This window comes from Muscardinus avellanarius (genome assembly GCF_963383645.1).
Source record: "Muscardinus avellanarius genome assembly, chromosome: 2".
Taxonomy (NCBI): domain Eukaryota; kingdom Metazoa; phylum Chordata; class Mammalia; order Rodentia; family Gliridae; genus Muscardinus; species Muscardinus avellanarius.
The window spans coordinates 30,818,172-30,834,077 of record NC_137787.1 but is presented as its reverse complement, the minus strand read 5'-3'; the positions used below and the strand labels follow the sequence as shown (position 1 = coordinate 30,834,077).

General features: G+C 37.7%; 1 protein-coding gene across 2 annotated transcripts in view; it reads left to right on the top strand.

The window, feature by feature from the left end:
• Positions 1-15,906, top strand: part of CREB1 (cAMP responsive element binding protein 1) — a gene marked incomplete at both ends in the record, with an annotated part of 55,703 nt that overhangs the window by 25,686 nt on the left and 14,111 nt on the right. For both annotated transcript variants that reach the window (XM_080689073.1, XM_080689072.1), the window contains one exon: positions 1,485-1,635. In XM_080689073.1, the coding sequence (XP_080545199.1) occupies positions 1,485-1,635 (151 nt within the window). The remainder of the gene's footprint in view (positions 1-1,484; positions 1,636-15,906) is intronic.

Here is a 15,906-nt window from a genome sequence, read left to right as displayed (position 1 = left end):
AACCCTTTTACCTCCGGGCTATACTCCCAGGCCTATTTTTATATTTTTATTTGGAAACAGGGTCTTTTAAGCCAGCGCGCGCGGCTGGCTTTGAACCTGCGCGATCTTCCTGTCTCCGCCTCCCAAGCTGATCTTCCTGTCTCCGCCTCCCATGCTGAGCGTGCGCCACCACGCTCAGCATGTTGTGGGTTTTTTTATTTATTTATTTTTATTTTATTTTTTAATTTAATTTAATTTTTTTTTTGCTCGTTTTATTTATTTTAGGAATCTGGATAGGAGTTGAAGTTTTCATTGAATTTATTTGAATACTTTAAGAATATAACTTATGCTAGATTGGAAGTTTATAGATTGGGGAAATTACAGTTTGTTTCTAAAAATATTTTCATTAATAATACATTTTGCCTATGTTACATAGTGACAGTACATCCCTTTACCATGGATAATTACATAAGCCTAAAACATGAGTTAGAGAATCATTTATTTATTTAAAGGGCTCTAATGTATTTACAGAATATATTCTGTTCTTAATAATATAAAAAGAAAATCATATTTTGCTTATGAATGGGAGTAAAACACGTTTTCACTTTACACGCAGGTACTCAAAAATTGTAAAGCAGGATGTCAGTGAAATTGAATTCTGAACATCAGTTTGAAGATGGTAACATGTTTAGTATATAAATTTTTTCCACTCAAACTATGCATTTTAATTGGTATTGCTATCTAATGTGGATTATTTTATAAAGACCTTCACATTTTCTCAAATAATGTTAGGTTTCTTATTCAGATTAAGCTATTTTTAGAAGCAGCTTGACAATAATTGTGTTTCTTTTCACAAATGGTGGATTATTTAGTTAGGAAAATAACAGCCATTATTATTTACATTAAACCAGTATGTTTCCAGGTAATAAAATTGGCATCAAGTAATACACTTTTTCATACTATCAATTTTGTTTAAACTAGAAATTTACAATAGTTGACCATAATGCTTTATTTTCTTTTCCATTTTGCTATTTTATGAAAAATCATGGTCGTTTTTATGTCGTGGCAAGAGTCTACTTGAAATTTTTTAATATGAATTTACCAATATCAAAGGAAGACATTGAGGACTAGACATTGAGGACTATACTGTATCTAGGAAGATCATCCAAGCTGTGCCCTCCTTCCCTTTTAGACTTAAGGTTGGTAAGCATGTTAACAGAAAAGAACTGCATTCCAATGAAAGATAAATGTAAAAGACCCAGCAGATATAGGTTAAGACATCTTTCACCAAGTGCCTATGCTAATAAGTACATTAAACTGGGATTTACTTCTCAGTAATGACCCAAAGAGTGCAGATTTTTTTTTCCAGTGTTTTAGCCAGAATCATCTGTTCCTTATTGTTTCCCTTGTCATCCAAAAAGTATGTTTAAACTGATGATTGACACATAGTTGAGTCAAATCACAGTTTTACTATGTCTTAAACCTTACTCTCTTCTTCTTTTCAGCTGCCTCTGGAGATGTTCAGACATACCAGATTCGCACAGCACCCACTAGCACCATTGCCCCTGGAGTTGTCATGGCATCGTCCCCAGCACTTCCGACACAACCCGCTGAAGAAGCAGCGCGAAAGCGAGAGGTTCGGCTAATGAAGAACAGGTACATAGATGCCATTTACTTTGATTGCTGTGGGTCGGGATTTCATCCACAAATTCCACCAAAAATGTCTTCACATCCTACAGGATCTTTGCAATCTTTTTTTTTTTTTTTTCCTGATACAATGATTGATCTTGCTAAAACATCTTTTTTTTCTTTTTTTTCTTTTTTGGTGGTACTGGGGGTGGAACCCAGAGGCTTTTCTACCTCCAGATATACTCCCAGACCTATTTTTTGTATTTTATTTGGAAACAGGGTCTCACTAAGTTACTGAGAGCCTCACTAAGTATCTGAGGCTGCCTTTGAACCTGTGCAATCCTCCTGTCTCAGCCTCCCAAGTGCAGGGATTACAAGCATGTGCCACCATGCCTGGCTTAAAACAGCTAATTTAATAAGCTCTACTTAGCGATGTTCCCAGCAACCTACTGAGACCCTGTTTCAAAATAAAAAATAAAGTAGGGCCAGGATGTAACTCAGAGGTAGAATGCCCCTGGGCTCAATCCCCTGTATTCCCCCCCCACACCCACACAAACACATACTATAATCACAACAGTTTGACACCTAAAGACTCTGAAAATAGATTGATTCTAAGACTACCATGATAATGGCAAAATCTCAAAATACATAGTCTTCAACAATTAAAACATATTCCAAAATGTATGAAATGTTGACAAAGTCATTCTCATATAGTAACTTTGTTGCCACAAATTGTTTTGTAAAAACAATAAAAATAAACCACTAAATATTTACTCTAGGATTTTAGTATGGAACTAAGAAAAATAAAGTTGTATAAAGTTACATAAAGCTTGAAATTAGTGATAATTTTCTACTTTTTACCCCAAGATCTTTTAAATACTATGATAAAGTGAAAGGAGCAGATTAAATGTGAAAGATCTTCAAGTCTTAATTATACCACTTAGTTGTGACTTTGAATAGAACCTATTACTCTTCTAAATCTGTTTCTCTTTTGTAAAACAGAATACCACCACCAAAGTGTTGTTTTAAGTGTCAATAAGATTATTCCTCTGAAAGAATTTTGTAACTATAGTTCTCTCTTGGATTTTTTTTAAACAATTTAATGTTTCAGCAGATTAACTTCTTTGTTCCTAAAATATTCCTACTACCATAGTGTTAGTAAATTATAGCTAAACTAAATACTATGAGAAATGACAAAATTATTCTAGGAAACTAGGGGAAAAGTTGAAAAAATGCTGAATGAGTTTTATTCTTCAATCTTATTTTTATTTCAGTATTTTAAGTTGCAATACTGGGGGAAAATATAAAAGCCCCATTTATATTTAAATGTATTTTCAAATACAAATTAAGCTGTACAATTAAATATTTTTGGTTTTAAAGTATTTGTAAGGAAATGTTTATCCTTTTTAAAATTAGCAGTAAGGGCCTGGCGTGGTGGCACTTACTTGTAATCACAGCATTCGGGAGGCTGAAATTAGAGGATCGCAGTTCATGGACAGCCTTAGCTACTTAGTGAGGCCTCTTGCAACTCAGTGAGACCCTGTTTCAAAAATGAAGAATAAAGAGCTGGCCATGGTGGCACATGCTTGTAATCCCAGCATTCAGGAGGCTGAGACGGGAGGATCGCGGTTCGCGGATAGCCTCAGCTACTTAGTGAGGCCCTCTGCAACTCATTGAGACCCGGTTTCAAATAAATAATAAAAAATAAGGCAGGGGCTGTAGCTCAGAGGTCGAATGCCCCTGGGTTCCAACCCCAGACCCGCAAAAAAAGAAGAAGAAGAAGAAAAAATTAGGGCTGCCAGGCGTGGTGGCGCATGCTTGTATAACTTGGAGGTAGCAGGGCTTCCAGAAAACCCAGTACCACCAGGGGGAAAAAATAATAATAATAATTAGGGCTGAGATTGTCTCTCATAGGTAGAATGCTCCTGGGTTCCATCTCCCAGTATGGGGGGGGGGGGGGGAATTGGCAGTAAAGCTATTTAATTTATAATCTCAATACTTGAGAGGCTGACACAGGAGGAGGGCAGGTTTGTGGCTAGCCTCAGCTACTTAGTGAAGCTGAGACCCTGTTTCAAAATAGAGAATAAAAAAATAAGGCTGGGGTGTAGCTTGGAAGTGGAAAGCCCCTGGGTTCAATTCCCTAGTTCTGCAAAAAAAACGTCATCTGAAGGAAAAGTCTGGTTGTAAAATTTAAAACAAAGCACATGAATTAAAGAAAACAGTTCTAGGCAGACATAACAATCAGAAAATAGATCCTTTTGGTTATTAAAAAAAACAATAGGAAGATTTCAGATTATGTTTATGTGGTTTGGCTTTTTAGAATAAAAATGTTACCTGGGTGTGGTGGCGCACATTTATAATCCCAGTACTTGGGATGCTGAGACAGGAGGATCACAGGTTCATGGCCAGCCTCAGCTACTTAGGCCCTTTGCTGCTCAGGAATAGAAAATGGGGCTGGGGTGGAACTCAGAGGTAGAATGCCCCTGGGTTCAATCTCCAGTACTGAGGAGAAAAAAAGAAAATAATAAAAATGTTTTCCTCTAATACAGAAAAGGCTACAGAGGTGCTGCAATTGTAGTACATGAGGAAGCAATACTGCCCGCTCCTTACCTGCTCTGTAGAGTGCTACAGCCTGGAGCACTGCCTGTTTGTTAATTGACAGACCAATTTTTTTTTCTCTCTCTCTTTTCATTTTTTCTTCCAGTTTATAATCCCCTGCCCCCACTGTCCTCTTTCAACACCCCCCCCCAGTACACACCATATTAAGGATAGGACTACAGTTTCCAACATCCTCTTAAAGAAAGTACCTAACTTAAACATGGACTATAATAAAATTTCTTTGCTTGGCTTTAGTTATACTACTCAGAAAAAAAAAAAAAACTTTCAGCTGGGTGTGGTGGCGCACGCTTGTAATCTTAGCAATCTCAGTAATTTCAGCAATATCAGGAGGCTGAGACAGGAGGATTGTGGTTCACAGATAGCTTCAGCTACTTAGTGAAGCCTTCCACAACTTAGTAAGACCCTGTTTCAAAATAAAGAATACAAAAAAAAAAAAAAAAAATAGGGCAAGGAGTGTAGCTCAGAGGTCGAATGCCCCTGGGTTCCATCACTAGACCCACAAAAAACAAACAAAAAAACTTCATAAATTATGCTATAATTCCCTTCTCTTTGCATTACTAGATTACTACTGCTTTTACTTTTCAACTTCCATTCAATGTAGCCTTGCTGTTATGAGCACCATACCACACATTTGTCTATAAAAAGGTATGGATCCCACACATACAAGTGTAGTATTGGCAAGTCTCGTATTCCCTTTTAATTTCACTTCTGTTTAGTATTCAACACTTTTGACTGCATATTTCCCTAAGCTCTTCTTTGGTTTGCTCACCTGGTTTTCTGGCTGCTTTTCAAATTTTTCCTGGGAACTTTTATCCATTTACATATATTTCAAGTATTAGATATATGCTAATAGTTCCTAATTCTATATATATAATAAGTCCTCGTATATACAGGGCAATATATTTAGGTTCTTCACAGATATTACTTATTTTGCCTATAGTGAGGTATCAAATCTTATTTCTACTCTACAAAGGAGATAGTAAATAAAGTTTAATATGTTGCCAAATAGCTGGGCACTATGGCACACACCTGTAATCCTAGTACTTGAAAGACTAAAATATGAGAATTGCTGGTTTCAGACCAGCCTCAGCAACTTAGCAAGACTTTATTTCAATATTAGAGCCGGACATGGTGGCGCATGCTTGTAATCCCCGCATTTGGAAGGCTGAGACAGGAAGATCCAGGTTCACAGACAGCCTCGGCTACTTAATGAGGCCCTTTGCAACTCAGTGAGACCCTATTTCAAAATAAAAAATAAAAAAAGTTAGGACTGGGGGTAAAGCTTGGAGGTAGAATGCCCCTGGGTTCAATCCTCAGTGCCACTAAAAGCAAAGATGTTGCTAAGGGTTAATTTTTTCTTTTTTTTTTTTGGAGGGGGGGGCAGTACTAGAGATTGAACCCTGGTGCATTCTACCTCTGAGCTCTGCCCCCAGCCCTATTTTTTTATTCTTTATTTTTAAACAGAGTCGCACTAAGTAGCTGAGGCAGGCTATGAACCTGAGATTATCTTGTCTCAGCCTCCCAAGTTACTAGGATTACAATCCACCATGCCCCACTAGGTTATGCCTTTTGAGAAACTGGTAGGGGCTGGGCATGGTGGCACACACTTGTAAAACCTGCGCTTAGGAGACAGAGACAAGAGGATCATGCTGGTTTGGAGCCAGCTTTGCTGGCTTAAGAGACCCTGTTTCCAAATAAAAATATATAAAATAGGTCTGGGAGTGTAACCCGGAGGTAGAAGGGCTTCCAGGAACCCCAGTACCACCCAAAAAAAAAAAAATGCTACTTCAAAGCTCACAGCAGTGTTGAGGATGTGCAACACTACTAAGTGAATGTGGGATGCTCTCCTCTGGTGTTTCATTTATTCAGTGATTAGAAAAATTCAACATTGTTAAGGTAAAAATAAGAGACTCAAAAGAAATTCATTCTGCAGTAGTTGTTCCCAAAATTACCAGTTTTACTTTCCTCTGTAATAGTGAATACTTGAGTTAAATTTGGTGACGGAAAGATTGGCCCCAAAATTTTGCAGTATCCAAATTGGCCATATATTCCAAAATGCAGGTAAATAATAAACATCCTAAAAGAAATTACCAGTGATTGTTACATTAATTTGTTACAGTAACAGTCACAGAATCTCTATGTCTTAGAATGTACAATTTCTTCCTCAACTTATAAATTACTTTTTGGCATTTGCAAGTCAGTGGCTCTCCTTCACATGCCATCTGGTTCATAGATCCCAGCCAAAGGAGCACCAACACCTCTGAGACATGCCATTCTCATGACAGCGGAAAAGGGCAATGCTTTTTAAAGCATCTGCTTGGCTGTGGTGAAATCATGTCCACTCATGTCCCATTAGCTACAGCACAGACAAGGACAAGCCCAAAGTCAACGCAGTGTACATGGGAACTCTCTTCACAGGGAAGAGAGAGGGAAAAATTATCAAATATAGTTTACCACTCTTGACATTATAGAATTTTAGAGTATGTGTGTAGAGTGACTAATGGCAGATTTTTTAAGGACAGAAGTAATAAAGGAAAAGTTTACATTTGACCATATAAAAGTAGAAAACTTGTTAATCAAAGAAAAAGAGTAGCAAAGCAAACAATAAGCTGGAAAAACTTTAACAAATAACATTAGACTAATGAATTATACAAATATGCAAACGTACAGAAAATAGAATAAAAATACTAATTTTAAATAAAATGTATTTGATGTAAATTTAGGTACCTATTTATATACAGTTTTCCTTTAAAAATGAAAATAAATATTTGAGAGCCGAGCATGGTGACACATGCTTGTAATCCCTGCGCTTGGGAGGCTGAGACAGGAGGATCGCATAGGTTTGAAGCCAGCCTCAGCTACTTAGTGAGGCTCTCAGCAACTTAGATCCTGTTTCTAAATAAAATAGGTCTGGGAGTATAGCCCGGAGGTAGAAAGCCCTTGGATTCCACCCCTAGTACCACAAAAAAAAAAAAAAAAAAAGGTTACCAAAAAGTTTGTATACTATAATCACTTTTGAAAACTATTACACAAGTAAAATATGTTCATTATGTAAGTAAGTTTAGAAAGCATAAGCTAAAAATATAATCACCTCTAAGTGTACCATTCAAAATGTTAATATTCAGCTAGGCATGGTGGCACAGGCTTGTAATCCCAACATTTGGGGGTGGAGACAGGAGGATCGAGGTTGACAGCCTCAGCTACTTAGGGCATAGCTCAGAGATAGAATGCCCCTGGGTTCCATCCCCAGTACTGCCAAAAAAAAAAAAAAAAAAAAAAAAAAAAAAAAAAAATTCTTTCTAGCACTATTATCTAGATTCAACTTCCCATCTAATGGTTTCCTTTTCTGACCCTTCAAATAAGCCACTTTTCCAATAGCCTTAGTTCCTTTCTATTGGAAAATGGAATTTAAAAGCAAAGAGCACTAGGCACAGTCTTTGCTACTAGGACTTCACTTAAAGGCCCACAGAGAGACTGGACTAAGAAATACATGGATATATACATCTTTATTTCTGTATCTGTGTATGTACACTACATAAATATGAATTCACACTGACATCCGACTAATCTATACCAACAGGGTTCATTTTAGCCTTCCCTTCTTTGCTTATTTGTAACTTCTCTCTAAGAGACTCAGCTTACTTATTTAATTCTAGTGTACATATAAAATAGGTTCAGAGTTGGTATTGAGTACCTCTATGAGAAACAAATTTACCTCATTACAGTGCAGTGTTTTATGTATATTTCTTTGTTTTCAGCCCTATAGCATTTAAGGAAAACATTATTTTTCAAAGGAACTTAGAACTGCTTTTTTCTTTACTGGCCCTTTCATGAAATTATAGATTTTTAATGTGATTAGGTTTGTCACCATCTTTATTCAGTTCTGGGGTTCCCCAACATTGTGTATCCTTTTTAAATTTGTATAGAGCTAAGTTCACTTCTGTGCTGTATAGTTATAAGGATTTTGATAAGTATATGATGCCACATATCTACAACCACAGTGTCATATAGAACAGTTACATTACCTTAAAAATACTCCCTTATGATACCCTTTTGTAGTGAGCCTCTACGCTTTTCCTTAGTCCCTGGAAACCACTGAATGTTTTTCATTCTTATCATTTTGCCTTTCTTAGAATCTTATGTAAAGAGTATGTAGCCTTTCAGATCCTTTTTTTTTTTTTTCATATAGGAGAATACATTTAAGATTGACAGATATTGTTGCATAAATCAGTAGTTGGCATACCTAAATATTTCATTGTACAGACGTACTGTGGTTTGTTTATCCATTCACCTTGATCTTGCACATTCCCAGTTTGGGAGGAATAAAATTACTATAAGTATTTACATAAATGTTCTTATATGAACTTTCAACTTACTTGGTAAATATCTAAGTGGTGATTGATGGGGTAGAATGTAAGTATAAACCTAACTTTGATAGTAAAATACCCATTTGTTTTCCCAAATTGCTATACCATTTTGCATTTTCTTTATCAATGTTATAATAGTGAACTCTGCTTCCTCACCAGAATTTGGCATTGTCAGATTCATTCTTTCCACTGTAAGTTATGTAAAGGATATCTTATTGTGATTGAATTTGTTTTTTTTCTAATAACTAATAGTATTGAGCATTTTTTTTTCTGTGCTTATTTGCCATCTGTATATTTTAATAGGTAAAATCTATTTAGATCTTTTGCCCAGTTTTTTTGGTGGGTTTTTTTTTTTTTTTTTTTTGAGTTGCATTTTTTCAGAGATCTTTATTCTGGATACAACCCCTTTGTTGTTTATGTGATTTGTATTTTTTTCAGAGAGAGAGAGAGAGAGAGAGAGTGTGTGTGTGTGTGTGTGTGTGTGTTGCTGGGGATTGAACCCAGGGACATTCTATCTCTGAGCTACACTCCTAGCCTGATATTTTTATTCTTTATTGTGAAACAGGGTCTCACTAAGTTGCAGAGGGCCTCACTAAATAACTGAGGCTGTCCATGAAGGGATCCTGCTGTCTCAGTCTCCCAAGTACTGGGATTACAAGAGCACCACCACACCCAGCTTCTCCCTCCCTCCCTCCTCCCCTCTCTTTTTAGGGGGGTGGTCTGTGGATGGAACCCAGGGGCATTTGAATACTAAGCCACACACCGCCTGTAGTATTTTTTATTTTTTTTTTATTTTTTATTTTTTTGGTGGTACTGGGGTTCCTGGAAGCCCTTCTACTTCTGGGCTACACTCCCAGACCTATTTTTACATTTTTATTTGGAAACAGGGTCTCCTAAGCCAGCGCGCGCGACTGGCTTCGAACCTGCGCGATCCTCCTGTCTCAGCCTCCCAAGCGCGGGGATTACAAGCGTGCGCCACCACGCCCGGCTTATTCTTTATTTTGAAACAGGGTCTCAGTAAGTTGTGGAGGGCCTCACTAAATAGCTGAGGCTGTCTACGAACCATGATCCTCCAGTCTCAGCCTCCCAAATGCTGGGATTACAAGTGAGCACCACCATGCCCGGCTTATCTCTTATATATTTTTTTAACATTGTCTTTTGCGAAGTAAAAGGTTTCCATTTTTATTAAGATCCAATTTAGCAACTTCATTCTTTTATAGAGCATGCTTGTGGCATCTGAGATTCTTTGCCTGACCCAGTCACAGAAAATTTTCTTTTATGTTTTTCTCTGAAAATGTTTCAGTTTTGTTTTATACTTAGGTCGATGATCCCTTTTGAGTTAACTTAGATAGGTGTAAGGGATACATCAAGATTCCTTATTTATAGCTGGGCGTGGTGGCGCACACTTGTAATCCCAGTACTTGGGAGGCTGAAACAGGAGGATTGCAGGTATGCAGCCAGCCTCAGCTACTTAGTGAGGCCTCCACAACTTAGTGAGACCTGTTTCAAAATAAAGAATAAAAAAATAGGGCTGGGGGTGTAGCTTGGAGGTAGAATGCCCCTGGGTTCGATCCCCAGTACCACACACACAAAAAAATAGGTATGGGAGTTGAGCTCAGAGGTAGAACGCTCTTGTATTCCATCCTCAGTACCATACCAAAAAGAGAAAAAGAAAAGATTTGTTATTTATATATAAAAGACATTTGTTTCAATATCATTGGTTAAAGATTCCATTCCCTATTGCATTCTCATTTTATCTTGTCAGAAATGAATTGACTTATTTGTGTGGATCTGTTTCTGAGGTTGCTTTTTAAGTGATCAGTGTCCTTTCATCATTCTCACACTATCTTGATTACTCTAGCATCATACTAAGTGTAGAATTATATAGTGTGCAAGACGTCTTGTATGTAAACTTTGTTCCTCTTGTCCAAACTTGTTTTGCATTCTTCTTTGCATGTTGATATAGATTTAAGAATCAGTGTGTTAGTGTCTACAGAAAGCTTGCTGGAATTTTTATAAGGATTGCATTGGGTTAAACAGGTCAAATTGAGGAGAGTTGACATCTTAAAAATATTAAGCCTTCCACTGCCTCAGTGTAGTAACTGTTCATTTATTTTGCCTCATGAAGATCCTGCTCATATTTTGTTAGATTTATATCTAAATACTTCTGGGGTTTTATTTTTGTTTTTGGGGTGGGTACAATTCTGCTGTATAGTAGAAATAAAATTGGCTTCTCTTAGGAAAAAAACTCAGTTTCCCCTATCCATTCACTCAGCAATGAACACAGGAGACCTCTGTCACCAAATGTGTTGGGGGAAAAGTTCAGCAAGCAGTTAATTCTTCAGGGGATGGGGCAGCTGGGTATCCTCTACTTCAAAAAGAATTTTGAGGGAGATAGCCTCTGACCCCACAGATTGAGGGCTCATTCCCACTAAACCACCCCTTTATTTCACATGCTGATCCTAAGCTCCAGGTAATTTTTTCTGTACTTTGACTAACCTGCTGCTATTCATAATTTCAATGGCTCTCTTGTTGGATTGGATTATTTGCTAGCGCAGCTCTCAAAACACAGCTAAACCACTGTGTTTACTGTTTATTACAAAGGATGCTTTACAGGATACAAGTAAATAGATGAAGAAGTCCACCGGCAAGGGGCAGGGTCTGGGAAGGTCCTGTGTCTGCGGAGTTGGGATAACTGTTCTCCGTACTCTTGGTTGTGTTCTTGTTCATCCTCCTGGAAGCTCTTCAAAACCCATCTTGGGGGTTTTATGAGCACTTCAACACTTAGGTAACATTCAGTAAATCTTTGTCCGTGGGCGATCAGTTCAATCTTTAGCCTTTCTTTGTCCCCTGAGATACAGCAGTAGGTCGAAAGGCCCAACCGTTTTAGGGCGTGGTGGTGCCTATAATCCAAGTACTTGGGAGACTGAGACAGGGAAGATTACAGGTTCAAAGCCAGCCTCAGCAATTTAGTGAGACTGTCAGCAGCCTAGCAAGACCCTGTTTCAAACTAAAAAATAAAATAGGGTTTAGGATGTTGCTCAGAGATAGAATGCCTCTGGGTTCAGTCTCTAGTACCCCTCCCCAACACACACACACACACACACACACACACACACACACACACACACACAAAAATAAATCTCAACCCTCTAACCTGCCTTGTTCTTTCTGGTGGACATCTCTCATCTGGAATTGCCCTATGTACTGCCAGCCATGAGGTCTTTAGCATACAAATATACTTTTTTTTTTTTCTATTTGAGATTCCAAGTATTTTAGAAATTGTATGCTAAAAGGAAGACCAAATATTCATATTAGCCTTTTACTGTATTACCTAAATTTTAATTTGTTCTAGGAGGTTTTTGTTGTTGTTTGGGGGATTTGGATTTTTGTAGATGCTGTAGGATTTTCTACATAATCATGTCAACTACAAATTAATTTGGGGGGGGGGGTACTGGGGATGGAAGCCAGGAATAGTCTACCTCTGAGCTACACTTTTATTTTGAAACAGGATCTCACTAAGTTGCAGAAGGCCTCACTTAAGCTGCTGAGGCTGCTGTGAACCTGCCTAGCAATCCTCCTATCTCAGCCTCTCAAGTACTGAGATTACAAGTGTGCTCTATAAATTCTTTCATTCTAATCTATTTACCTCCTGCCCCCCTTATTTCAGAGTCTAAGACTTTTGGGATGATAATGAATAAGCAAGGTGAAGCTGGGCATGGTGGCACACGCTTGTAATCCCAGCACTTTGGGAGGCTGAGACAGGAGGATCACACAGGTTCGAAGCCAGCCTCAGCTACTTAGTGAGGCTCTCAGCAACTTAGACCCTGTTTCCAAATTATAAAAAATAGGGCTGGGGGGCCGGGCGTGGTGGCACATGCTTGTAATCCCCGTGCTTGGGAGGCTGAGACAGGAGGATCGCATGGGTTCGAAGCCAGCCTCAGCTACTTAGTGAGGCTTTCAGCAACTTAGTGAGACCCTGTTTCCAAATAAAATATTTTTTAAAAAAAAGGTCTGGGAGTATAGCCCGGAGGTAGAAAGCCTCTGGGTTCCACCCACAGTACCACCAAAAAATAGGGCTGGGGGGTTCCATCCCTCAATAAAAAAAAAAGGAAAAGAAAATGGTTAGAAAGGACATTCTTGTCCTGTTTCCCCTTATCACAAATTCCTGTCTTAAACAACAGAGACTTTGTTATCCTCCAGTTTTATAAGATCAGAGATCATCTTTTTTTTTTTTTTTTTTTTTTGGCGGTACTGGGGGGAGAACCCAGAGGCTTTCTACCTCCGGGCTATACTCCCAGACCTTTTTTTTAAAAAATATTTTATTTGGAAACAGGGTCTCACTAAGTTGCTGAGAGCCTCACTAAGTAGCTGAGGCTGGCTTCAAACCTGTGCAATCCTCCTGTCTCAGCCTCCCAAGCGCGGGGATTACAAGCGTGCGCCACCAAGGGGCGGCTGCATTCTTTTCTGAAGGTTCTAGGAGAAAATCTGCTTTCTCTCCCTTTCTGTTATCAAGGTGCCACACAGCATTCTTTGGCTAATGACCTCCTTTCTCAATCTTTAAAGTTGGCAGTGTTACATCTCTGTGTCTTCCTTCCGCCTCCTACTTCCACTTTTAAGAACCCTTATTATTATACTGGGCCTACCCAAGCAATCCACGATAATTTTCCTATTTGAAAGTCAGCTGACTAGCAACTTAATTACTATTAGCCACATTAGATAAATTTACAGAATTTAGGACACAGACATCTTTGGTGGGCCATAAATATTCTGACATCTGTAGGTTTGTGGTGGTGGTGTTGTTGTTGTTGTTGTTGTTGTTGTTGTTGTTTGTGGTATGGAATGGAATTCCAGGTGCATTCTACCTCTGAGCTACACTCCCAGCCCTATTTTTTATTCTTTGGTCTCACTGAGTTGCAAAGGGCCTCACTAAGTAATAGCTGAGGCTATCCTCGAACTGTGATCCTCCTATCTCAGCCTCCCAAATGCTGGGATTACAAGGGTACTCCACCACACCCAGCTCAGCTGTAGGTTCTTAGTAAAATGCTCTTTATGAGGTTAAGAAAGCTCTCTTCTCTTTCTATTCTTTTTATTATAAGTTGTTGGAATGTTGTCAGGATGTTTTTGCTGAATGTACTGAAATGATCATTTAGGTTTTCTTAGTCTATTTATAGTGTGTATTGATGTTCTAATGTTGAGACACGAATTATTACTGGGATGAATATGACCACATGATCATAAAGTATTTTTATTTTTACATATTATTGAACTCAACTAACTTTCTAATGTTTTGTGACCAATAAGAATTTTAGTTTTATTATCATAGGTTTATTTATTAGTGTGTTACCTGCCTTGTAAAATGAGTTGGAAGTCTTTCCTCCTCTCTTTTTTTTTTTTTTTTATTTTGTCTTTTTGGAACCAGAAATTGAACCCAGAGCACCACTGAGCTACATCCTGGCCCATGTTTTCTTCTCTTTTAATATTTAGAAGAGGCTGTGTAATCATGGTACTTTTTTTTTTTTTTTTTTTTTTTTTTTTTTTTTTTTTTTCCTGGTGGTACTGGGGTTCCTGGAAGCTCTTCTACCTCCGGGCTACGCTCGCAGACCTATTTTATACTTTTTTATTTTGGGAAACAGGGTCTCTTAAGCCAGCACGGCTGGCTTCGAACCTGCATGATCCTCCTGTTTCTGCCTGCCAAGCGCGGGGATTACAAGCGTGCGCCACCACGCCGGGCAGTCATGGTACTTTTTATTCCTTCGTGTTAGGTAGGGTGTGCCAGTGAAATCACCTAGGTGTGAAGGTGGTTTTCTGTTGAGGAGAAGGAGCCTTTTAAAGTATAAAATGAGTTTCTTTAATAGATATAGAGCATTTCACATTACTTCAGTGACTTTGGGAAGTCTATTTTTTTAAAGAATTGACGCATTTCTTCTAAATTGTCAAATTCATGGATGTAGACTTGTTTGTATATTTATGTACTCTTTTACATTTTTATTTGGAAACAGGGTCTCTTAAGCCAGTGCACGTGGCTGGCTTTGAACCCACGCGATCCTTCTGTCTCTGCCTCCCAAGCGCGGGGATTACAAGTGTGCGCCACCACACCCGGCTGTGTACTCTTTTAATGTTTGTGTGGTCTATAGAAATATTTCTTTTTTTGTTACTAATATTGATAATTTCATTTTTTTTCTCTTTTCCTACCTCCTAACTCCTCTGTTTTTAAAGTAAGCAGTTTTTTAATTTCATTGGTTTTTACACCCCACCCCACCCCCCAGTACTGGGAATGGAACCCAGGGGCATTCTACCTCCAAGCTCCAGCCATAGTTTTATTCTTTTATTTTGAAACAGGGTCTCGCTGAGTTGCAAAGGCTAACTTAACTTTACAAGTTTTATTTTTATTTGTATTCTAAAATTTATTATTTCCTTCTACTAGTTTTTAAAGTTTTTATTCTAGTTTTTTTTTTTTTAAGATTGAAAGTAGATTATGGATTCACAAACTTTTATAAAGGACCATATGGTAAATATTTGAAGGTTTGGTCTCTGAGAAGACTAAAGTCTGCTTTTTTATTTTATTTATTTATTTATTTGTTTTTTTTTTATTGGTGCACTGTATTCATACATCATAGTGGGATACAAACTTTTGTAGACATACATGCACACATCGCCCAGTCAGCCCCCACCCGATCCCCACCCCATTCTCTCCCCATCCCTCCCTCCCATGCTTGGCTTAGTGGTTGACATCTAGTATTATAGCAATTTATCCAAAATTAAAAATGATAATCTCACATAACAGTTTCATTTGTCTGATACCAAGCTTTTGATGACTTAAAGATAACATTTCAATATTTCTTTTTACTTTCTTACCAGAGAATATTTTTTTTCTATTTTTTTAGGTGAAACTATCATATATTTATATATTTATTTTTCAGAAAAAAATCTATCCTAATATGGAATATGGACTCTAGATACCCAAAACGATCTTGAAAAAGAACAAAGCTAGAAGATATATATTTTCTGATTTCAAACCATATAAAACTACAATAATTGAAACAGTGTAGTACTATTATTCTACAGGCAGATATATAAACCATTGGAGCTAAATAAAAGCCTAGAGCTAAATTCTTCCCTATATTGTCAAGTTATTTTTGACAAGGTTTCCACGAACATTTGGTGGTAGAAATAATAATATTTTAACTAAATATTGTTGAAACATAATAATTACATGGAAAAGAATAAAGTTGGACCCTTACCTAATCCCATATACAAATATTAACTCAAAATAGATAAAAGACCTAAATATAAATCTTAAGACTATAAA